Raw genomic sequence first — 24,603 nt, 5'->3', positions numbered from 1 at the left:
ATATATGTACTTTATTTCATACTAAAGTAATTATATGTTTTTATGAAAAAAGAAACAAAAGAATAAGGAATACGTATAATTTCAGTATTTAATTCTGGCAAAATGAGGCTCAAGAAGAGAGTTATTTCTCTATTAGTTCTCTGGATAAATTTTCATGCAATAACCAGGACTGAATATGTGGGGCCATGCACACAAAGGCTGCCCAACATTCTGGGAGATAGGGTCTCTCTGATACCATGTAGGGGTTACTTCCTAGCTGGTTGGCTGGCTGGCTGGCAAACAGGCCTCAGATTGCATGTGTTTGGAGTCTACCTTACCTGTCACATAATTTCAATGATTTCAGCCTGGATTGGTTCCCTGAACACCCAGTATGGATTTTCCAGATAGTTTCCACTGCTGTGTAATTTACTAGCTTTAGTTACTCAAAAAGCAGAGGACACATCTGGACAAAAACACCCACAGAATTGAGGTTGAATTAAATGTATCTTTATCTATCTTCTTTGCTGTCTTTTGTTTTGATTTTAGAGTTTTATTTTAAAGTATTTTTGTCAAGGTAATGTACTGACCCAGTACTAAATCAATCAGTAAAGTTCACAATGAAAAGCAACCAAACACAATAGCAAATGTTGGGAACATGTTGATGGGTCGGCCACCTCAGAGAGCAATGTATCAAAATCTAGAAAATGCATTTATGGTATGGCCCAACAATACTACTCTGGTTAAGTATTTAGGAAAACTTTGATGACACATACAAATAAACTATAGCATTGTGTGTGTGTGTGTGTGTGTGTGTGTGTGTGTGTGTGTGTGTGTATGTAATGGAGTAAATGTAATAATTTAAATTTCCATTAATAGGCAAGTAAAATATAGCATTCATATGATGGAATCATTATTGCCATGCAGCTGTTAAAAAGAATAAACTCTCCATCTATTTCAACATGGAAAGATGTCTGAAAACTTGAGTGCAAAAAGTCGAGATACTAAAAGTATGAATTCACTTACATAAACCTAAAAACACACCAAAAAAACCTTTTATGTTATTCACAGAGACAAAAAATAGATGGGAAATATAATTCCAAGTTTATGATGGTGATTGCTTTTTGGAAAACCTGGGGAAAAAAATGATAGGGGTTAAAAAGGACATCAACTGTATTTCTAACAATATATTTCCAAGAGAAAATGTAACAAAAAAAGGTAGAAACAATTTGCAAAAAAATAGTTAACAGTTGATATTTGGTGGGGGAAACAGTTGCTTTAAAAATGTTTTTAAATATAATATTTCTTATCTCACCCCTAGTATCTCACTTCCCAGAGGAAACTTCTACTGATTATTTTTATTTTATTTTTTTCTGGTGAAAAACCATGATTTAAATTTTTTTAAATTGTGAAATGCAATATACATATAGAAAAGTATATAAAAGACAAATGCCTATTTTAACAAGTAATTTTACTGAACACCCAGATAATTACCACATAGGTCAATAAATAGAACATTTCCTGTACCCCAGATATTCCCATGTGTCCAACCCCAATCCTAGAGCCCTTCATTAATTTAATAGTGTTATCACCTACCTATGCATTGCTACAGCTTAATTTAGTTTGCAGTATTGGAACCATATATAAAGGGAACCAATACACATAATAGTTGCACTTTGTCATTTTGCCTACAAGACTCACCCGCCTTTCTGTGTGGCTGTAGGAAATTTTACACTATTACTATACTTTCTGTGCCCTTTTCCTGGTGACAGTCATTTGGGCTGTATTCTGTGCACACACTTGTTGGATTCTGTAGGGTAGTGCTCCTCAAAGTACGGTCCTCAGATGGGTGTCAGTCTCCAGCTGTTTATTACTTGTCCACAAGATAAGGGCAGTAATTGGGAGGGTGGCTTCAAATATAATTTACCACCTTTTGGTTTCTATTTGAGTAGTACAGCTTTTTCTGGCCTCTTACTTTTGACCTCTTTGTGTCTTTATGCTTGAAATGCCTATCTTAAAGGCAACACAGTTGCTATTGAGAGTTCAGGTAAATCACTCTGTAATTTCTCTGCCTTGGAATCCATTTATATGGTCCTGCATGGGCCTTTACCTGATACTACCCTCTCTGTCTCATGTGCCCAAGAAAACAGCCGTAGAGTCACAGGTAAACTCAAGTTCGTATGACTCACCCATGTGATAAGCATCTCCCCCACCTCTTGGGAACTTCACCTCCTGCACTCCTTAGCTAAGATACCCTTTAAACTTACCAAAACTATGGTCTTTTTGGTTTAGATTTCCAACCTGGCCTTAGCCTGGGAACCCCAAAGCACTCCACCCACGGACCTGATAAAGGTATGTGCTCCAGGCACCCTGTCTTGACCTCTCTGAGTGGTGCATCAGGACAGTTCCATGTTTTCCTCCAGGTACCTGTGAATTATAAACCTCTCTATTTCACTTTCTCTCATGGTCGTACTGTGGCTCACCACCTGACATGCTGGAGCTCTACTTAACAAATGTTAATTTAACAAAGTCACAACAGATGCTTTTTATTTTATCCAGTCTGACAATCTTTATCTTTTAACTAGAGTATTTAGTCTGTTTAGTGTATCTACTACTGATATATGTGCCTTTAAAACTAATATTCTGTTTTCTATTTTATGATTCCTTTTTTTGCCCTCATTTAAAAAAAAAATCCTTTTCTTATACCAGTTTAGAAGTTACATACATTGTTTCCAGAAATTTCATTATGCATATTTTCAAAATTATAAAATTAATCAACACCTGTACCCTCTTCTGAATGATAAAAAGACTTTAGAACAAACTCCAATTATCCCTTTGTTTATATGCTATTATTGTTGTGAATTTTAATTCTATGTATTTTTAAACCTCAAAATATATTATTATTGTTTTATAGAATCAATGTTCATTTACATTTATCCACATATTTACCACTATCTTTAACTCTTAGCTCCATCTTGCTTCTCAAACATCCAACCTTGAATTATTTTCCTCTTGCCGATATATGCCCTGTTAGAATTGCCTTTAATGTAGGTCTCTTAGTGGTGAAACTCAGTTTGGGTTGCAAATATCCTTATTTTGACTCCACTCCTGAAAGGCATTTTCTCCAGGAATAAATTTCTAGATCCTGAAGGGGTTGGTTTGTTTCCCAGGCAAACTGGGATATTGGTCACCTCAAATCACACACATACACACCTTTTTTTATTTTTTAAATAAAATCATAATCATGCAATACACTGTTTTTAACCTAATCTCTTCACTTAAATACATTGTGGCTATTTTCCCAAACTCCCCAAAGAGTTGTTTTGTGATGTCATGCTTAATGGCTGCCTTGTATTTCATTTTATGGTTGCATCCTTTCACTTACACAGTTCCCTATTACTGGTTATTCAGGTTTCCAGTTCTCCTACTTTAAATGATCTTTGGTTCTAAACCAGTAAAGGCTGCAGTAGTAGGGGGGAAAAATCACACACACAGACACAAAGTGCAGACAGCAGCCTGCAAAGACAGCCATACTATACTTCAATAAAATATTTCCCACTCTCAGTTTTGGATGTCCGCACTGGTACAGCTAAATGCCTCAAACACAGGGCAACCTCTCTCTACTCTGTCTAGAAAAACATGCATGGTGGTGCACTTAAACTTGAAAAGACATTAAATCCTTACCTTTTCAATTCATTTACAATTGAAGCATGAACTTGCATTGAAATTTTGCCATCCAACTGTGTTTTTAATTCTTGGCATTTGGTACGTAAAATTTCCAACTGCTCCTTGTTTTCAGTGAGCTCCTTTTCTTGGCTTTGTGTTCTTGTCTCCAGAAGCATCAGTTGTTTAGTCAGTTTAGAAACTGAAAAACAAGAGATGGATAAAGACTTAGTACCAAAGACTAAAAAAAACATGATTATCGATTCCTAGGTAATACTAATGAGAACCAGCTTATAAAAATGAGATTTAAAAAAATTTTTGGAGACATATACAGTTGACCCCTGAACAATGCAGGGGTTAGGTAAGGGCACCAACACCCCGTGCAGTCAAAAATCCCCATATGACTTTGACTCCCCCAAAACTTAAGCTACTAAAAGCCTACTGTTGACATAAGCCTTACTGATATGATAAGACAGTTAATTAACACATATTTTATGTTATATATATTATATATTATATTCTTACAATAAAGTAAGCTTCAGAAAAGAAAATATTTTCAAATTGTTGCAAATCTTCAAAAAATTTTTTCCTACATTTATTGAAAAAATCCATGCATAAGTGGACCCGTGCAGTTTAAACCCATGTTGTTCAAGGGTCAATTGTAAATTAGTAACAAGGGTCTTCTATTTGGAAATTACTTTTCCTATATTGAGCATTCAGTAAATTACACCTTCTTCCAATATATGGGAACTTGCTCCATATATTGATGTTATTGCTAAATATATGACATTTAATAAGACATGATTCCAGTCTAAAGGCACCTGACTTTCCAAAGACTGAAGCTTTAAGGTGCACACAGATGTGCAAGACCATGATGTACCTCACTAAAACTACAAGACTTAAGATTTTTAAGGATATCAAAAATGGCTCAACTAACGACTATATATATATTTTTCTTTTCCCCATTAAATTTTCATGTTTTATGTCCTGTGTCTAAAGTAAATCATAAATATTTTCATCCTATGTGACATGGTCATATGAAATAATAAGACAGTTGCCAGGCATCTTATCTGTTCAAACTAGCACTTAGAAGTATTATAGCATGAAACTTTAAATCCTCCTACTCTATAAAATCAAAATGAACAAATGTTTCTGGGAAATGGCAAAATAACACAGGCAGCTGACTGAATCACATAGATTAAAAGATGGGCCCTGCCCTACATGGCTGGAAGAATCATCAGACCTGTTCAGATCTGCTACATTTGAGAAAATTAAGCTCAGTAAATATGAAATTAAATTTCCCTGTCATCTCTAATCTTGAGCTCAACAACTTTGTCTCTCCTCCACCCCAAATAATGCCAGAGTAAAGGCAAATGCTTCTATGCCACCCAAACTGAAAGGGGGACGCCTGTGGAAGAGGCTCCTGTCAGGCTGACAGCTGCTCTCACTTGAGGCATGACCTGGCTACCAGCAGCAAGTGGAGCGCCAGCACCAGCAGAGGCCGGTAGTGAGCTCTTCCAGGTAAAGTTGGCGCAGATGGCAGCTCTTAAGTCACCACGTGCACAAGGGAAAGGGGGTACACTGGCTCATGCAAGACAGCTATATCTGGGCCTCCTGTCCTACATTCTTCATGGAAAAACAAACCAGGGGAGAAAAGGATGCTACTATCTTTTGTGCTCATAAATTCTGATTTTAATGAAAGTGGGAGAAATGACTCAATCTGATCCACTTTGATCTGTCATCTGCTGTGAGGCCTCCTAGGAGTAGGGATGGACACATGGGGAGAGGGAGTGCCACAGAAGGTATCTAATGGAGATTTAATCTACAACAGTGCCCACAGCTCTGAAGGAAGGGCAAGAGAACAGAGTAATGGTTTAGAATTACCTACTCATTCAACAAACATTCAGGAATACATTCTTGTGTTCCAGATAATCACCTCACATACTTTACCTGCTTATAAGGCACTATTTCTATATAAACCCAGTTATGCTCTAAAGCTGTCATCTACAGCTGATTGACAAAATATATATAATGAGAGAGAGACACTATGGAGTCTAAGAGAAAGCAATTAATGCATTATGGGTTGTGGGGAAAAATGGAATTTTCTGACTGGGATTCCCACCTGGCCTTAACAGTGCTCACTGTGTGTATATACTAAGAGCATGTGGGCACATTCATGTGATGTTTATGGGCAACAGAGCAACTGGTCAGTCACAGACTACCTGCCCAGAGCAGGGGTAGAGAGGAAACACCCATTCTCTCCTCTGCCTGTGTCCCTGGTACTCATTGGTCAGGCATCCACCAGTCACCAGGGACCTGCCCACAAAGTCCTTCCTGGTGGGAGCTGGGGCCATGAGAGGGCCGGGGAGAGGGAGCTTGGGAGCTGTGTAAGAGGTGGGGTCCTGACCGGTGGGAAGGAGGAGAGACTGGGGTGAGAATAAATCCTTTAATTCCCACCTTCTTGCCCTTGCCTTAATTCAGCCTCAGTGAATTCACAGGGAACTTGCCCAGGACAGGGAACTGCCTCCTCTCGGAGCTACATGGGTAATGGCTGGATATGTTGTAACATAAACTGATGTATTTCAGTAAACACAATTCTTAAAAACTTGACTTCCTCTTCTCTTTTAATTCGAAGGGGGTCCCTAGCAGGAGGGGGTTGCGAGTGTGAAATGACACAATGGCAATAATACAGCATCTCCATTACTCTGTTAAGGGTTCACCTTCCTGGAGGCGCTCCTGGTGGGTATCCTTGGCTTTTCTTTGCTGAATCTCCAACTGCTCTATTAACAACTTGTTCTCCTCCAAAACAAGTTCTGCCTGTGTCTGAAGCTGTTTCCTACAATTGAAATACAAAATTAAATACTGCCATCCAAGCACTGAATGACTGTAGAGATACTCTGGAGTCTAAAAGAAAGCAAGCTGTAGGTAATGAATATCTGGACATACTTTAATGTTACACATGTTATTAACACTGTTAATCCTGTCATTTGCATTAAATTAGAGGAAAAGACAGTAATGAAGTTTGAATTATGAACTGCTTCAGCTAACTTTTAAAATACAAAATTTCAAACATATAAAACATATAAAACAGATGTATTTCAATAAATACAATTCTTAAAAACTTGACTTCCTCTTCACTTTTAAATCGAAGGGGGTCCCTAGCAGGAGGGGGTTGCGAATGTGAAATGACACAATGGCAATATTACAGCATCTCCATTAATCTGTTAGGGGTTCACCTTCCTGGAGGCGCTCCTGGTGGGTATCCTTGGATTTTCTTGGCCTTCCTGCCTTCCTCACTCCCTTCCTCCTTTCTTCATTTCCCTCTTTTCCCTTTTTCTCTACGCTGTTCTCTCCTTTCCTTTTTTACTCTACCCTTGTCTTGTCTCTTTTTTTTAATGAAAAAGATCCCCCATTCCTAAAAAAAGGTTAAAACATCAGATTTAGTTCAACACTCCCTCCGTTTTACAAGTAAAGAAACTGAGGCTCATTAAACATGAGATTCCCCAGCTGGCCAGGAGAAATGCAGAGTAGATAAATAGAACAATAAACTCTCATGGACAAAGGCCCATCTTGGAAAATTATCGACTTCCAGTCTTGTTTCATCTACATAAACCCCCAATCACCTCACCCAATGGATTATTTTGAAGCTAGCATGAAATATTTTTAAAGAATTTAGGAAGTTCCCATTTTAGTTAAAAAACGTTCATTCATAATCAGCGTATTTGCCAAATAACAATGACTGTTAAAGCCTTTGGACAATTTCTTAAACTGTACTGACTCCCCTGCTTTCATTTCACATGAGCAGACCCTTTCCTTAGAGATGGTGCAAAATAAATCTCAGCCCAGCTCAACTTCCATGGTCAAAAATCCCAATTAGAATGAGCTGAAGGGACCTTAGAAATCATCTAGTTAAATGTTTAACACCCAAAGTACATGGTAAACCAGCAAGTTATCCCAATTTTCCACTTTCAACTTAAACAATGATATGGAGGAAGGAGACAAAAAAGATAAAAGGAGTCAAGCTATAGCAATGATGTTACCCCAACAGTGGCCTGAGCCCAGCTCCCTAGCACCTCAGAGGTGTTGCTACTAGCTGCCCCACCCACAGTGGAGGGGCATGGTGGGAGGGCGGGGGAATCCCATGCTGTGCAGGAGGCGGGCCCACCCAGGTTGGTCTGCTCCAGCCTCCTCATTTCTGCCTCAAACAGACCAGCTCCACTTCTGTCTGCATTACACTGTGGACTTTCTTAGAAGCCTTCCTGCCTTCCTCACTCCCTTCCTCCTTTCTTCATTTCCCTCTTTTCCTTTTTTCTCTACCCTGTTCTCTCCTTTCCTTTTTTACTCTACCCTTGTCTCTTTTTTTTAATGAAAAAGATCCCCCATTCCTAAAAAAAAGGTTAAAACATCAGATTTAGTTTAACACTCCCTCCGTTTTACAAGTAAAGAAACTGAGGCCCATTAAACATGAGATTCCCCAGCTGGTCAGGAGAAATGCAGAGTTTAGATGCAGCTGAAGAGCTCAACAAGGAAGTATCTGGAACTAAGGAAAGAGCTTCTACCGAAGTGGGAAGCCAGGGTGCCTGAGTATCCGTGGAGATGTACCACACCTCACACCGGTGCAGGTACAGGGGGTAGCAGCCAAGGAGGGAGGGCAGGCCTGCAGGAGCCTCAGGGCCGGTTGCAGATCTGCTTATAGAGTGTGATTGCCCCCTACCTGCAGCGCAGTGAATTCAGAGAAAAGGGGAGGCTGGCCAGGGGAGCTTCAACAGGTGCTGCACAGACCTATCAGCTCGCTCCCCCCACGGCACCACAGGCCGTGCAATCTGTGGGTACAAATTTTAACCCCAATCAACAGGACTGGGGAACAATGCAGACAAGTGGATTTGGAACTGGGGGGTCTGTCTTTCTTTCCTTATTTATTTTAGTTTTATTCTAAGAAGAAGTAAACAGGCTTGACTTCCAGTTACATACAAGGTTAGAAAAAAAATCTGAGGTTCCAGGTTCTCACAAGGGGTCCCAGAAGCAGTCCAACTGACCTGCTCCCTAGGGAACTATTCAAGGGGGATTCAAGAGAAGACACACAAGGAATCCTGACAGAAGAAAATCTAAGTTCAACAGCACACCAAGATCTAGTAGTAGCTGCCCAGGCCAATCCCAATTGATACATCAGTGACCTTAAGATCAGGGAAACCTGCCTAATGATCAGAATGCTGTTGAGTCTAAATTTCTGGGTATCATACTGGAAAATACTTGATTTTTTCCAGTGATTTTAAAACATTTAAACCTTTCTAGGACATTCATCTCTCTCAAATTCATGCAATAGGCATTTGTTGCTGCTATGCTGGATCAACAGGGTATGAACCTGCCTTTGAAGAGCTCAAAAAGGGCAAGAGGGAGACAGACACGGAGACACACAGGTAGGCACGTGTTGGAGGTACCAGGACAAGGAGTGTGTTTAGGGCTATGTCAGACACTGAGCTAAGGGATCAATTACTCTGCCTTTGGGGAGATCAACTGACCAGTACCATCTGTGCAGGGCCCTAATGGATGAGTTGGAGCACAACAGGGACATTCTGGGGGTGGGGAGCAGTACCAGCAACAGGACAGAAGGGAGCAACACTCATCGGTCTGAGAACGGAGACCTGCAGAGAAGAGGCAGGGCAGACAGGAGCTGGCTGTGCAGGGGCTCAGCCTGAGCTTTCTGCTCCAAAGCCCCGGCAATCATCAGAGGGGTCTAAGAAAGGATATGACTTGACAGCTTTGGGACAGGAAAAGAGCCCTAGAAAAATACCTCATAAAATAAAAATGGGAACAGCAAATGTATTTCAGGTTTAAAGACTTATTTAGAATTTTCAAAGTAATCTTTAAAATACAAGTTTAGAATACTTTAGTAGGCTTTCATTGTACCTTGTTAATTTTTCCTCTCTTAAATATTTTAGTTAAAAGAAAAAAATGTATTATTCCTATTGTCTTCTTTTTAAAATTAGTAAAATAACAAAAATGCAATACCACTTGCCATTCCTCACTGGTAACACGATTACTCTTATTTAACTCTTGGTGCAATTCTTCATTTTCCTTTACCACTTCTTGGACTCGCATCCTAAACATTCTCATTTCCTCCTGAAACAAAATTTATGTGAACTGTAATAAATACACACACACCTGTATTTCTTAGTTCTAGTGCTGTTGCTGTGGCTAAAATAAAATGTTACTAGCTTTTCAGCAAAGTCCCATATAATGGCAGCCTTAAGCCCAGTACCAGCTCCGAGCCCCTCCCTTCAAGGAGCTCACTCACACTCTAGGGAGAAATCTGAGGTAACTATGATGGGGGGCCGACAAGAATCTCAAGTTTTAAATATGCAATTCCTAACTAGGTAACATGTTTCTCTAACTGCCAAATACTTGAAAAGATAAAAAGGGAGATTAAAAAAAGCAAAGATGTTTATCAAACATTTAAAGAAGAGCTAATACCCATTCCTCTTAAAGTATTCCAAAAAGTAGAAGAGGAGGGAATATTTCCAAACTCATTCTATGAGGCCAGCATTACTCTAATATTAAAACCAAAGACATCACAAAAAACAAAATTACAGATCCCCAATGAACATAGATGCAAAAATCCTCAACAAAATATTAGCAAACCAAATTCAAATATACATCAAAACATTATCCACTATGACCAAGTGGGATTTATTCCAGGGATGCAAGGATGGTACAATACTCATAAATCCATCAATATCATACACATCCACAAAAAGGACAAAAATCACATGGGAATCTCAATAGATGCTGAAAAAGCATTTGACAAAATTCAACACCCATTCGTGATAAAAACTCTTAACAAAATGGGTATAGAGGGCAAGTACCTCAACATAATAAGGCCATATATAACAAAACCAGAGCCAACATCATACTTAATAGCAAAAAGCTAAAAGCTTTTCCTCTAAGATCAAGAACAAGACAAAGATACCCAGGTCCTAGCCACAACAATCAGACAACACAAAGAAATAAAAGGCATCGAGATTGGTAACGAAGAAGTTAAACTATCACTGTTTGCAGACGACATGATACTATACATAGAAAACCCTAAAGACTCCACCAAAAAACTATTTGAACTAATAACTGAATTCAGCAAAGTTGCAGGATACAAAATTAATATAGAGAAACCTATACAACAATGAATTAGCAGAAAGAGAAATCAGGAAAACAACTCCATTTACAATTGCATCAAAAGAATAAAATACCTAGGAATAAACCTAACTAAGGAGGTGAAAGGCTTTACTCAAAAACTACAGGACATTCATGAGAGAAATGCAAGAAGACACCAATAAATGGAAATTTGTCCTGTGCTCATGGACAGGAAGAATTAATATTGTCAAAATGGCCATCTTGCCTAAAGCAATCTAGATTCAATGCAATCTCTATCAAAATACTAACAGCATTCTTCAATGAACTAGAACAAGTAGTTCTAAAATTCATATGGAACCATAAAAAGACCCTGAATAGCCAAAGCCATCCTGAGAAAGAAGAACAAAGCTTGGGGGATTATGCTCCCTGACTTCAAGCTCTACTACAAAGCTACAGTAATCAAAACAATTTGGTACTAGCACAAGAACAGATCCATAGATCAATGAAACAGAATAGAGAGCCTAGAAATAAACCCACACATATATGGTCAATTAATATACAATAAAGGAGCCATGGATATACAATGGGAAAAAGATGGCCTGTTCAATAACTGGTGATGGGAAAACTGGACAAGTACATGTAAGAGAATGAAACTGGATTACCGTTTAACTCCATACACAAAAGTAAACTCAAAATGGATCAAAGACCTGAATGTAAGTCATGAAACCATAAAACTTCTAGAAGAAAACATATGAAAAAATCTCTTGAATATAAACATGAGCAACTTTTTTCTGAGCATATATGCTTTGGCAAGGGAAACAAAATAAACAATGAACAATATCTATATCAAACTAAAAACTTCCTGTACAGCAAAGAACACCATCAGTAGAACAAAAAGGCACCCTACAGTATGGAAGAATATATTCATAAATGATTTACTTGATAAGGGGTTAACATCCAAAATATATAAAGAACTCACATGCTTGAACACCCAAAACACAAATAACCCAATTACAAAATGGGCGGAGGACCTGAACAGACACTTCTCTAAAGATGAAATTCAGATGGCCAACAGGCACATGAAAAGATGCTCCACAGCGCTAAACATCAGAGAAATGCTAAATTAAAATCACAATGAGATATCACCTCACACCAGTTAGGAAAGCCACTCTCCAAAAGACAAGAAACAACAAATGCTGGTGAGGATGCGGAGAAAGGCGAACACTTCTACTAAATTGGTTCAACTGTTGTAGAAAGCAATATGGAGATTCCTCAAAAAAAACTCTAAAAAATAGAAATACCATTTGACCCAATAATTCCACTCCTAGGAATTTACCTGAAGAAATCAAGATCCCTGATCCAAAAAGACATATGTACCCCTATCTTTATTGCTGCACTAGTTTCAATAGCCAAGATATGGAAGCAACCTAAGTGTCCATCAACAGATGAATGGATGAAGAAGATGTGGTACATATACACAGTGGAGTATTATTCAGCCATAAAAAGAAAAAATCCTGCCACTTGCAACAACATGGATGGATCTAGAGGTTATTATGCTCAGTGAAATAAGCCAGGTGAAGAAAGACAAATACCAAATGATTTCACTCATTTGTGGAATATAAAAACAAAGCAAAACAGAAGGAACAGAATAGCAGCAGACTCATAGACACCGAGATGGGACGAGCGGTTACCAAAAGGAAGAGGCTGGGTAGGGTGGGAGAAGGGGATTAAGGGCATTATAATAAGCACTCACAATATAGGTAGGTCAAGGGAAGGCAGTATGGCACAGAGAAGACAAGTAGTGACTATAGCATCTTACTATGCTGATGGACAATGCTTGCAATGTGGTGGTCAGGGGGCTTGATAATATGGGTGAATGTTGAAACCACAACGTTACTCATGTGAAACCTGCATAAGATTGTATATCAATGATACCTTAATTTAAAAAAGTGTTGTATCACAGCTTAAAAAAAAAAGATTGTTTATCAATGATACTTTAATAAAAAAAAAAGAGCAGGAATAAAATACATAGGAATAAACTTAACCGAGGAAGTGAAAGACCTTTACCCTGAAAACTACAAGACACTCTTAAGAGAAATTAAAGAGGACACTAACAAATGGAAACTCATCCCATGCTCTTGGCTAGGAAGAATTAATATCGTCAAAATGGCCATCCTGCCCAAAGCAATATACAGATTTGATGCAATCCCTATCAAATTACCAACAGCATTCTTCAATGAACTGGAACAAATAGTTCAAAAATTCATATGGAACCACCAAAGACCCCGTATAGCCAAAGCAATCCTGAGATGGAAGAATAAAGTGGGGGGGGATCTCATTCCCCAACTTCAAGCTCTACTACAAAGCCACAGTAATCAAGACAATTTGCTACTGACACAAAAACAGAGCCACAGACCAGTGGAACAGAATAGAGACTCCAGACATTAACCCAAACATATATGGTCAAGTAATATACAATAAAGGCGTCATGGACATACAGTGGGGAAATGACAGCCTCTTCAACAGTTAGTGTTGGCAAAACTGGACAGCTACATGTAAGAGAATGAAACTGGATCACTGTCTAACCCCATACACAAAAGTAAATTTGAAATGGATTAAAGACCTGAATGTAAGTCATGAAACCATAAAACTCTTAGAAAAAAACATAGGCAAAAATCTCTTGGACATAAACATGAGTGACTTCTTCATGAACATATCTCCCCAGGCAAGGGAAACAAAAGCAAAAATGAACAAGTGGGACTATATCAAGCTGAAAAGCTTCTGTACAGCAAAGGATACCATCAACAGAACAAAAAGGTACCCTACAGTATGGGAGAATATATTCATAAATGATAGATCCAATGAAGGCTTGACATCCAAAATATATAAAGAGCTCATGCACCTCAACAAACAAAAAGCAAATAATCCAATTAAAAAATGGGCAGAGGAGCTGAACAGACAGTTCTCCAAAGAGGAAATTCAGATGGCCAACAGACACATGAAAAGATGCTCCACATCGCTAGTCATCAGAGAAATGCAAATTAAAACCACAATGAGATACCACCTCACACCAGTAAGGATCGCAGCCATCCAAAAGACAGACAACAACAAATGTTGGCGAGATTGTGGAGAAAGGGGAACCCTCCTACACTGCTGGTGGGAATGTAAATTAGTTCAACCATTGTGGAAAGCAATATGGAGGTTCTTCAAAAAGCTCAAAACAGAAATACCATTTGACCCAGGAATTCCACTTCTAGGAATTTACCTTAAGAATACAGCAGCCCAGTTTGAAAAGGACATATGCACCCCTATGTTTATCGCACCACTATTTACAATAGCCAAGAAATGGAAGCAACCTAAGTGTCCATCAGTAGATGAATGGATAAAGAAGATGTGGTACATATATACAAGGGAATATTATTCAGCCATAAGAAGAAAAGAAATCCTACCATTTGCAACAACATGGATGGAGCTAGAGGGTATTATGCTCAGTGAAATAAGCCAGGTGGAGAAAGACAAGTACCAAATTATTTCACTCATATGTGGAGCATAAGAACAAAGAAAAAACTGAAGGAACAAAACAGTGGCAGACCAAGAAGGGACTGATAGTTACCAAAGGGAAAGGGATTGGGGAGGACCAGTGGGAAGGGAGGGCTAAGGGTGGGGAAAAAGGGGGCATTACGATTAGCATGTATAATGTGAGGGGAGGCACTGGGAGGGCTGTACAACACAGAGAAGACAAGTAGTGATTCTACAGCATCTTAACCACACAGTGACTGTAATAGGGGTTGTGGGGGAGACTTGGTGAAGGGGGGAACCTAGTAAACATAATGTTCCTCATGTAATTGTAGATTAATGATACCAAAAAAAAAAAAAGCAGGAAAAAAAAGCAGAGATGCTTGTAAACACTGTAGTTTTTCCTTTGTTTAGACTTTAAAGGATAAACTGGAGTTTTTTAAATAAAAAAGCCCATATGGTGGGGAAGGAGCTAGTTAGTATGGGGGCTGGAGTCTCTTTTTCAGAACAGGAGTTAGGCACACTGAAGCCCACAAGCCAGTTGCCTGTTTTGTAAATAGTTTAAATGGAACACAACTCTGTCCGTTCATTTATACCTTGTCAGTGTCTGCTTTCATGCTATGACAGCAGAGCTGAGTAACTGCAAACAGAGAATGCATAGACTGCAAAGCCTTAAATATTTACTAAGTGGCCCTTCACAGAAAATGTTTTCTTATCCACTTTAGAAGGACCACCAAATCAGTAATTTTATTAATTATTTGGCTTTATATATAATCAATTAGTATAAAATTATTTAACCCTCTTAAACAATTAAGTATTCAACAGGAAATCCAGAAGAAAAGGCTCAAAACTGCATTGCATGCCCATGTACGTGACACAGCGTAACAGGCTGGGTGATTTATCAGACCTATCCAGCTGTGATCCCACAAAAACCAACATTTTCCTCCCTGGATCCTTCCAATTGCATAAATCTTTTTCGCCAGTTAAATGAAGAACATAGAGGTATGCAGCATGGAAAGGCCTGGGACCTATCTACAACCCCAATACAGCCTTGGTTTTCCGTATAATAGCATGAGCTCTGCTGCCAAAAGCCATTCCTTCCCATGAAACAGAGGTGAATGAGGTGGAAATGACAAAACCCTCACCTCTTACTTGGTAATAGGACTTCTCTGGGGTCAGCTCTTCACAGAACAAGAAGCTATTTAAATTTGCCTAAAACATCCCTGGCCTGCAACCCTCCCATCTGACTGACCGTCCCAACAGTGGTGTTTGCAGCTACAGAGCACGGGGACAGGAGCGCGGCCCATTGCCACCTCCTCTGCAGCCCACGATGCCAGCCCACATTGGGCTGCCAGACTGAGACCAGGGCTTCCAAAGCAGCACCACCCCATGCCTCCCACCTCTCCCATCCATCCCAGCCCACCCCTCCTGCTCCACTGTCACCCACTCCCTGCCTCACATCTCCTTTCTTTCCCTCTGTCCTTTGCTCCCTCTTTCCTCCCCGAGTCCCACCCCCATACTCTTCCTTTCTTCCTTTAACAGTATCTGAGTTCCTACTAGATTTGGGGCATACCTACCTTCAAAATGTCTCTTCTAAGTTTGAAATGGCCTCATTTTGTATAAAACTGATCCTTCTGAGATACCTGCCCACCTACCTGAAGTGTGGCATTGAGCTCGTCCTTCTCTTTCATTCTGTCTTCATAAGCCAGCAATAAGGGTGACAGGTACTTCATATCCAACTGAACAAGAAGGTTAGTATATTTCTTACATCTAAACACAATCAGCACTTTTTAAAAAAATTAAGAATATACACTTTTTGTAGGGGGGACTTGGTGAAGGGGAGAGCCTAGTAAACATAATGTTCTTCATGTAATTGTAGATTAATGATAACAACAACAAAAAAAAAAGAATATAAACTTGATTTGGAATGCTTTTTAAGAGGTATTCAATTATAGCCCAGAAAATACAGGTCTGAAATTACATAATTTTCACTTACCAACCAGGGTGGTATAGGGCCTTTTGATGGGAGACCATCGATATTTAAACTCTAAGAACAAAACACACAGTGAAGACAAATTAAACTAACGGCTTCTGGCCCTGATGGAATCATTCCTTAGTCAACTAAACTTTCTAATGTGTGCACCTTAATGTCCCTCTCATCATGCATTCACTCAGCAGACACTGAGAACGCACTAAGTCATTAAGGGCATTACAACACAGTCATTGTTTTCAAGGATTTTGTGGTCTGCCAATAGAGAAAAGTCATCTCACACAAAGATTTTTTGGGTAGAGCGTTATCATTCTCTTAAGAGTGGTACTAACAGAAGTCTGCAATGGTTTAAGAGAGAGAGAGATTACATCTGGCTGGAGTGATCGGGGAAGACTGCTGTGGAGAATTTGCAGAGGGTAGAACGGATGGCACACTTTCGGGGGTGAAGCCTGCTCTGTCACTGGCCCTGCCTGTCCACAGCCTTTTTAAAGAGAACTGGCTCACCTACAGTCCTGTAGAAGGCCCTGGCCTAGGAAGCCTTTTTTGGATCATGTGACCCCAAGAACTTTATTTTTAAAAGTTAACATTATGCTACATGAAAACAGTCAGTCACAGAAGACCATTTATATGAACATTCAGAATAGGCAAATCCAGAGAGGTAGAAAGTAGATTCACAAGGCCAATGCAGGTACTGGGGGGAAATGCAGATGGATGCGTAGGTATGGTGATGGTTGCCCAATTCTGGGAATACACTACAAATCACTGAACTTTACATGGGTGAAGTGGATGATGTGTAAATTATATCAAAGCTGTTACTAAAAAGTTTAATCTAAGTCCTATTTCAAAAAGAAAATCAGAAGCCTGTGGGGCTGCCCCAAATTCCAGGAGTCACATGAGATCATTGTATGCATCTCACTTTTTTTTAAGGCTAAGCAATATCCCATGGTATGTGTGTGTATATATTTGTGCATATAAAACATGTGATACAGATCACATTTTCTTTATTCATTCACCTGCTAACAGACATGTAGGTTGCTTCCATACTTTGACTACTGTAAATGAACACAGGAGTATAGACTCCTCTTCAAGACAGTGATTTTGCTTCTTTTGGATATGTACCCAGAAGTGGACTTGCTGAATCATATGGTAATTCTATTTTTAATATCTTGTGGAACTTGATACTGTTTTCCATTGTGGCTGTACCATCTACATGTCTAACAACAGTACACAAAGGTTCCTTTTTCTCCATACACCCTCACTGGCATTTATCGCTTGTCTTTTTGACAACAGATTGGCTAACAGGTTTTATGAGGTGATGTCTCATTGTGGTTTTAATTTGCATTTCCCTGATGAATAGTGATGTTGAGCATCTTTTCACATACCAGCTGGCCATTTGTCTGTCTTCTTTGCAAAAATGTCTATTCAGGTCCTCTGCCCATTTTTAACTTGGGTTGTTCTTGTGCTGAGTTGTATGAATTTCTTGTATATTCTGGTGTTAGTCCCTTACTGGACATGAAGTTTGCAGATATTTTGCAGAATCTTCCTTCCAAAGGTTGCCTTTTCATTTTGTTGATGGTCTCCTTTGCTACGCAGAAGCTTTTTAGTTTGATGTTAGTCTCACTGGTTTATTTTTACTTTTGTTACCTTTGTTTCTGCTGTCAAATCGGAAAACTCATTGCCAAGACCAGTGCAGGTCTTACATTAAAATCCTTATCTCAGTTGATTTTTGCTTATGGTGTAAGACACAGGTCCAATTTCATTCTTTTGCATGTGGATATCTAGTTCTCCTCACCATTTAGTGAAGAGACTATCCTTTCCCCAGAATATATTCTTGGCTCCTTTGTCAAGAATAAACTGATCACATATGCCTGGGTTCACTTCTGGGCTCTCAATTCTGTTCCATTGATCTATGTGTCTGTTTTCATATAAATACCATACTGTTTTGATTACTACAGCTTTGTAATATAGCTTGAAACCAGTAGATATGATATCTCCAGCTTTGTCCTTCTTTCTCAAGACTGCTTTGGCTATTTGGGGTCTTGTGTGACTCCACACAACTTTTAGGACTGTTTTATCAATTTCTGTGAAAAATGCCATTGGTATCTTGTAGGGATAGCACTGAATCTGTAGATTGCTTTAGACAGTATGGACTTTTAACTATTAATTCTTCTAAGCCATGAATATAGATTATCTTCACATTTGTGTCTTCAGTTTCTTCATCAATGTTTTGTAGTTTTTGGTGTACAGATATTATACCTCCTTAGTAAATTTATTGAGTATTTTATTCTTTTTGATGCTGTTATAAATGGGATTATTTTCTTAATTTATTTTTTCAATAGTCTGTTGTTAGTATATAGAAACACAACTATTTTTGTATATTGATTTTATATTCTGTGAATTTATTGTGTTAACTTATTAGTTCTTTATATGTTTTCTTATTACTAATTAGTGCCTTTTCTTTTTAGCTTAGAGAAGTCCCTTTAACATTTCTGGTAAGGCCAGTTTTGTGGTAATAAACTCCTTCAGTTTTTGTTTGTATGGAAAACCCTTTATTTCTCTAATTTTGAAGGACAACTTTGCCAGGAATATTATTCCTAGTTGGCAGTTTTTTCTCTGAATATATTGTGCCACTCCCTTCTGAATATATAAGCACTTTGAATATATTGTACCACTCCCTTCTGGCCTACAGTTTCTGCTGAAAAATCTGCTGACAGTCTTATGGGTGGGTAGGTAGGGCCCTCTATTGTATATAACAAGTCATTCTCTTGCAGCTTTTAAGATTCTCTTCTTATCTTTGACTTCTGACAATTATGTGTTTTGTTTGATAAGGTGTCACTGGGCTCATCTTATTTGTAACTCTCTGTAATCTATTTAATGGTGTCCCTTAAGCTATCTTCACTCTTTTTCCTTCTTTTTTCTTTTTTGCTCTTCTGATTGGATAAATTTTACTGTTTTGCCTTCAAATTCACTGACCCTTTCTTCTGCTTGCTCTATTCTGTTACTAAACTCCTCTTGAATTTTTCAGTTCAGATATTATAGTCTTCAGCTCTACGATTTGTTTGCTACTTTTTATTATTTTCTATTTCTTTGACAAAATTCTCAGTTTGTTCACACTCTCCTGACCTTGGTGAGCATCTTTATGACTCCCACTTTGAACTCTCTATTGAGTTAATCCCTTATCTGTACTTCATTAAGATTGGTTTTTGGAAATTTATCTTGTCCTTTTGCTTGGAATATGTTCCCTTTTTTCCTCATTTTTCTTGATTCTCTGTGTTGGTTTCTGCATTTCAGAAAAAACAGTCATCTGCCCCCGTTTTGAGAAACTGGTCTTGTATAAGGAGATGAGCCTCTTCAATTAGCTTGGCCCAAGCTCCTGGCTGCCTCTCAAACTTTTCATTGTCCAAGCTGCTGTTCTATGCTCTCAGTGGTCCCAGTAATGGAGGGTATATAAAGAGCTGTCAGTGTCCCAAAGGGGACTACTGCAGTCAGCACCTAGATGCAAGCTGATTAGAAGCCAGACCTTCAGGCAGCAGCTGAGAAACTATGCTGTCAAATCTCTTCCAGGAAAAAAGTGGAAAATGGGGGTTTTTGCCTGCTCCCTCTGCACTGAACCTAGGTGTATAGCCACGGAGGGGTGCTCTTATGCCTATTTAGAAACTGCTCTTTGTTTACTATTGTCTTATGGGACTTGTGAGTTTTTTTGAGAGCTAGGTGATTTGGAGGCCTGTAAAAACTAGTCTGCTTCCTTTCAAAGTCTGTGCACGGACAAACACAGCTATAACACTGAGGAACAAGACAGAATGGGGAACCCAACACGGACTTTTACTCCCTTATTTATATATTACTGTGCTGTCCCAATTTTTTTTTTTACAAAAAACCTTTATTTCCTTTGTTTTGAGAAAGAGAGGAGGGAAGGGAGTAAGGAAGAAAAAAGATGGAGGGAGCAAATAGAAGGGTCCCCAGAAAGACTGCTTTGGATCTATTTTTTTATGACATATTATGATAAATATGAACCCCTCAGTATTAGATATCAATTCCACTGTAAAAGCTAAAAAAAAATCAGAAAACTGTTTTTTTTAATTGGAAACCATTACCTCTTCCTTGGATAAATGCCTGAATTTTGTTTGATATCTACTCAGTTCCACATTCAAATGATGGACAGTCATTTTCAGCCCATTATTTTCATCCACCAGTTCTTGAGCTTGTTTTCTTAAATAAAGTAATTCAGGTGCACCCACTACTGAAAAAAAAATTTTAGTATTACAAGAACTTGTATCAAATTGATCAAGTTTTGTATAAATTGCTAACCATCTGCCCTTTCTTCCCCTTTAGGCTCACAGAGGTAGTGACATACAGATATATAGATATAAATGAATAAAAGTTATTTTTTCAACATTGAAGAGTCAACAGTGTTTTGGAAGTTTGTTGAAGTTTTGCATGTATAATTAAGTAAAATACAACTTTTAGATTGGAAAGGAAATGTCATCATTTCAGATGATATAAAAGTATATGCCTTAAAAATCATATAGAATGGGAAAATTCATTAGAATAAACTTTCTATATAATAGTAATGTCCTATTAGAAAGCATAACAGAAAAATAGACCCCACAAAGTAATAGCACTGATAATATGAAATATCTAGAAATAAATGTGTCTACAACAAGAAATATGCAGGATCTGTATAAAGAAAAATAAAACACCTTACTTAAGGCCATTATATTAGACTTATATAAACAGATAAATGTGTAGAGAAAACATTAGTGAACCTTTATATAACCTTACAATTAAAAAGGACTTGATGCCAAGGGCTTAAGTCATAAAAGAAAAATAGATTTAACTGAATTATCAACTGAGAAAATATAATATGACAAAGGGCTAAAATCCATAGCATGTAAAGAGCTCCTATAAGTCAGTAAGAAAAACCAGTGTCTCAATTTAAAATGGACAAATTTATGAAAGACTTGCAAAAGATACGGAAAAAATATTCAAGCTCATCAATAGTAAAATTAATTAAAATGGGATTTTTTTGCTTATCAAGTCATCAAGGAAGTACAATCTTCATCACTGGTAAGAATGTGGCTAAAAAGGCACTTTTACATGCTGCTCATGGGGATAAAAACTATATGAAATATATGTAAGATACTATGCTAGACATCAAGAACCAAAAGTAGTATTAGAATTTCTTTAGGATAATAATGATACAGCAGAGGAAATCAAATTTCAACAAGTATAAGGATATTAATGAAAGAAACTTAAATACAAAATGTCAACAACATTAATATCAACAAATACTGCAACATAAAATACTTTCAACATAAATTTAAAAATTAGTGAATTCTTGTTTGGTCTTTTAATAAAAAGGTCCCCACCTTCTTGAGAGGATGCTTTGTCAGCCTCTTTCAGCTTTCCATTTTCTTTTTCCATTCTTTTAAGTTTTAATTGTAGCTCTTTCATTGATTGTTTTATTATATTAAGTTCTAGGGTAAGGGTTTGATTTGTATTGTTTAGATGTAAATTTTCTTCTTTTAATTCCTCAATCTTTTCTTTGGTTATATCTATACACTTTTGACGTATTCTACCAGTTACATCTGAAACAGTATAGGGAAAAAGTTTAAAATAGATATTTATAATTTTACATAAAAATTACAGGAGATTTTATTTCAGAAACCCTGTCAGACCTTGTGCTATGTTCTCCATATGTTTTTTACAAAGAGCCTTTACAAAGGGCCTGTGTAGGAAACAGTGAGTGGTCTGTCATGACTGCAGTGGGCCACAGGCAGCAAGGTGACAGGAGGGTAGGCAGGAGCTGAGGGAGGCCGTTTCATCTCATAGTAGGCCGAGTGGAGGTTTTATCCTGCAGGACCCCAGGAGCCAAGGCTTTTAGGTAGAGGTATGAAAAGGAAAAGGCTCTACTTTCAGATGAATCTCTGAGGTCAGCAGTGAAGACAGTGAACTGGAATCAAGCCTAGCCCAAAGGCAAGGAGGCTCTCTCTGGAGGCTCCTAGAGTGGGGACAGAGAGGAAGGGACAGATGACAGGAAGATGACAGGACTCAATGGCTGACCAGGTGTGAACATGAGGGAGTAATGAATCAAGGATGAACACTAAGATAATGGTTTGGAAGATACTTAGCCAGACAAGTAATACAATTGTGCAGGGGAAGTTAAACTCAGTTTATGACACAGATGCAAAGCTGTGAAGGCAGCTTTGGCTGGAGAGAGTGAGGAGTCATTAGCATGTGGGCAGGACCTGAAGGCACCAGGGAGAGGAGAAAACCAGAGATCACATGGGATTTTAAGAAGGAGTAGCAAGAAAGACTGGAGGAAAACAGAGAGCGATATTCCCTGGGGAGATGTACTCACAGCAGTCAAAGGTGAGGACTACAAAGGGTTCCTGGCCACGGCAGCCTCTGAATGGAAGTAAAGGCAGAAGCAGATCTTCTGTGGCAGACAAGGGTGGATGGGCTGTTGGCTCCAAGCAATCAATTTAGCACACAGCTCAGCAGAGAGAAAGGGCTAGCGAAAGGACAAGTGGCTCCAGATAGTCTCTCCTGATACCTTATACATACATGTCCAACCCCTAGAACATCAAAGAAAAGTCTAAGAAATTAGTAACTCCACAGCTACACTAAAAACAAGAGGATAACCATGAAGAACCCCAGAGAGAAAACATTTGAGATCAGATGGAAGATGGAAGCTGCAGCCTACATCATGCCAGGGGAGATCAGCTACAAAAGGAAAGAGTGCTTCCAGGGATATGCCTTGTGCTGGCAGGTAGTGGGCACACAAAGTGGCCTAGAAAAGATTAGAGAAACCTAGAAAGGATGAAGTGTCAGGAGCATCAGATGGGAGTATCAAGGGCTCAAACCCTCTGAGCCAGGTAGCCAACAGCAGAGATGCGTGTCCGTCACCAGGCAGTATATAAGGACCCTGAGGTCCAGAGGCCTGCAGGCCCAGGGGGCCTGGAGAAACCCAAGATGAAGAAGGACTCCACACCATTATCACTGGAGATAGGCTATATGCCTGACAGCCCAGTGGTTTCCCCAAGAAGCCTGCAGTAAGCAGATACAGCATCCCCAGGCAGACCAAGAGGGACTCCCAAGGACCAAACGAGACACAACACCAAGATCCATCAAGTTCTGAACTAAGGGAGGCATCAAAGTCAAATAACAGAGGACAAAAGGGCAGAAGCACAAACTACAAGATTTTAGAGGGAGTATAGTTTGATTCTTAGAGAGATGCTTATCAACATTTCATAGAAATGTAGATGAAAAGTCTAATTAGTAACACAAATTCAAAGGATGGGCTGAGCAGCAGAATCCATACAATGAAGAAAACTGGTGGGTTAGATGTCAGAGCCATAGCACTACCCCAGAAAACAGCACTAAAATCGGCGACATAGAAAATAAAGTCAATCCGACATGGGGGATAGACTCAGAACTCTTGACACTCAGTAGGATTTTCAGACTAGTAATGGAGGCATAACAGGCAAAAATTACAAGGTCCCCATTGGGAGCTAGTGAAGTTCCCACAACTATACAGGGGAGAGACCCCAGAAGGTATCTCTAAGCCTGTCAATTTGTCTCCAGTCCCAAGCAGAGCCCCCATTTGCAGATACCCACCCTGGCTCCCCAGGATCTGAGCACATCCCAAGGAGACAAATGTCTACTATCCAATGTTTGGACTTTTCTTTTAAGGCAAAGGGGGAAGTTCACAATTTCAGTAATAAGACAGAAGCAACAGCCTTTACAGGGAAAAGAATATGACCTTTATTTTGGGTAAGATTATTCTGGGTATTCTCTAAAACAACAGGTTTTTCAATTATAACAAAAATTCTAAAGACAAATACCTGGGCAGGGTGGAGGTTTTTCATGTAATGGTGGCTTTTCATCCTAGGGGAGAAAAAACATGAGAGTAATGAATTAAGAGTCTTAGCATATTCTAAATGTAGACTGGCAGGAGCATCTAAGTCATTATATACTGAATTTTTAAGCACACTTTTTTTCTTCATTTTGGCTTTACAGTTCTTTGTTTTAGCTTTAGAAATGTTAATACCTACTGTTTCTTTTCACTGAATCTTAATCCTTAAGGGTCTTCCCTTCCCTCGCAGTGAGTTCTCTGAGGCAGTAGGGAAGTCCTGTTCAAGCCTTCTTCCCACGTTTTTGCCCATGAATTCAGTCACCATGTCTTTATATGCAGGTCCCATGAGTGACATGCTGTCAGTTCACATCCTAAAGCATGTGACTTTAATGACTGCCAAGTGCTGAGCAGAGATGCACAAAGCAGATTCCAACCCAGACTGTTCTGTGCACATGCAAAAAGACCCCAGAAATAC

The 24,603-nt window shown here is 38.8% G+C and overlaps 1 protein-coding gene across 8 annotated transcripts in view; it reads right to left on the bottom strand.

Moving 5' to 3' along the window:
* CEP89 (centrosomal protein 89) overlaps nucleotides 1–24,603 on the bottom strand; it is an 84,907-nt gene that overhangs the window by 28,258 nt on the left and 32,046 nt on the right. For 7 of the 8 annotated variants that reach the window (XR_012126663.1, XM_073225901.1, XM_073225903.1 and 4 more), the window contains 8 exons: nucleotides 24,118–24,160; nucleotides 21,640–21,858; nucleotides 20,365–20,510; nucleotides 16,277–16,327; nucleotides 15,936–16,019; nucleotides 9,649–9,759; nucleotides 6,360–6,468; nucleotides 3,661–3,841 (listed from right to left, as the gene is read on the bottom strand). Coding sequence is in view for 7 of the 8 variants with exons in the window: in XM_073225901.1 (XP_073082002.1) it covers nucleotides 3,661–3,841; nucleotides 6,360–6,468; nucleotides 9,649–9,759; nucleotides 15,936–16,019; nucleotides 16,277–16,327; nucleotides 20,365–20,510; nucleotides 21,640–21,858; nucleotides 24,118–24,160 (944 nt within the window). In the remaining variant the exon portion in view is untranslated. The remainder of the gene's footprint in view (nucleotides 1–3,660; nucleotides 3,842–6,359; nucleotides 6,469–9,648; nucleotides 9,760–15,935; nucleotides 16,020–16,276; nucleotides 16,328–20,364; nucleotides 20,511–21,639; nucleotides 21,859–24,117; nucleotides 24,161–24,603) is intronic. The other variant, XM_073225902.1, reaches the window with a different exon arrangement.

This window comes from Manis javanica, chromosome 17 (assembly GCF_040802235.1).
Source record: "Manis javanica isolate MJ-LG chromosome 17, MJ_LKY, whole genome shotgun sequence".
NCBI classification, from domain to species: domain Eukaryota; kingdom Metazoa; phylum Chordata; class Mammalia; order Pholidota; family Manidae; genus Manis; species Manis javanica.
The sequence above is the reverse complement of the archived record's forward strand: the minus strand, read 5'-3'. Positions and strand labels throughout refer to the sequence as shown.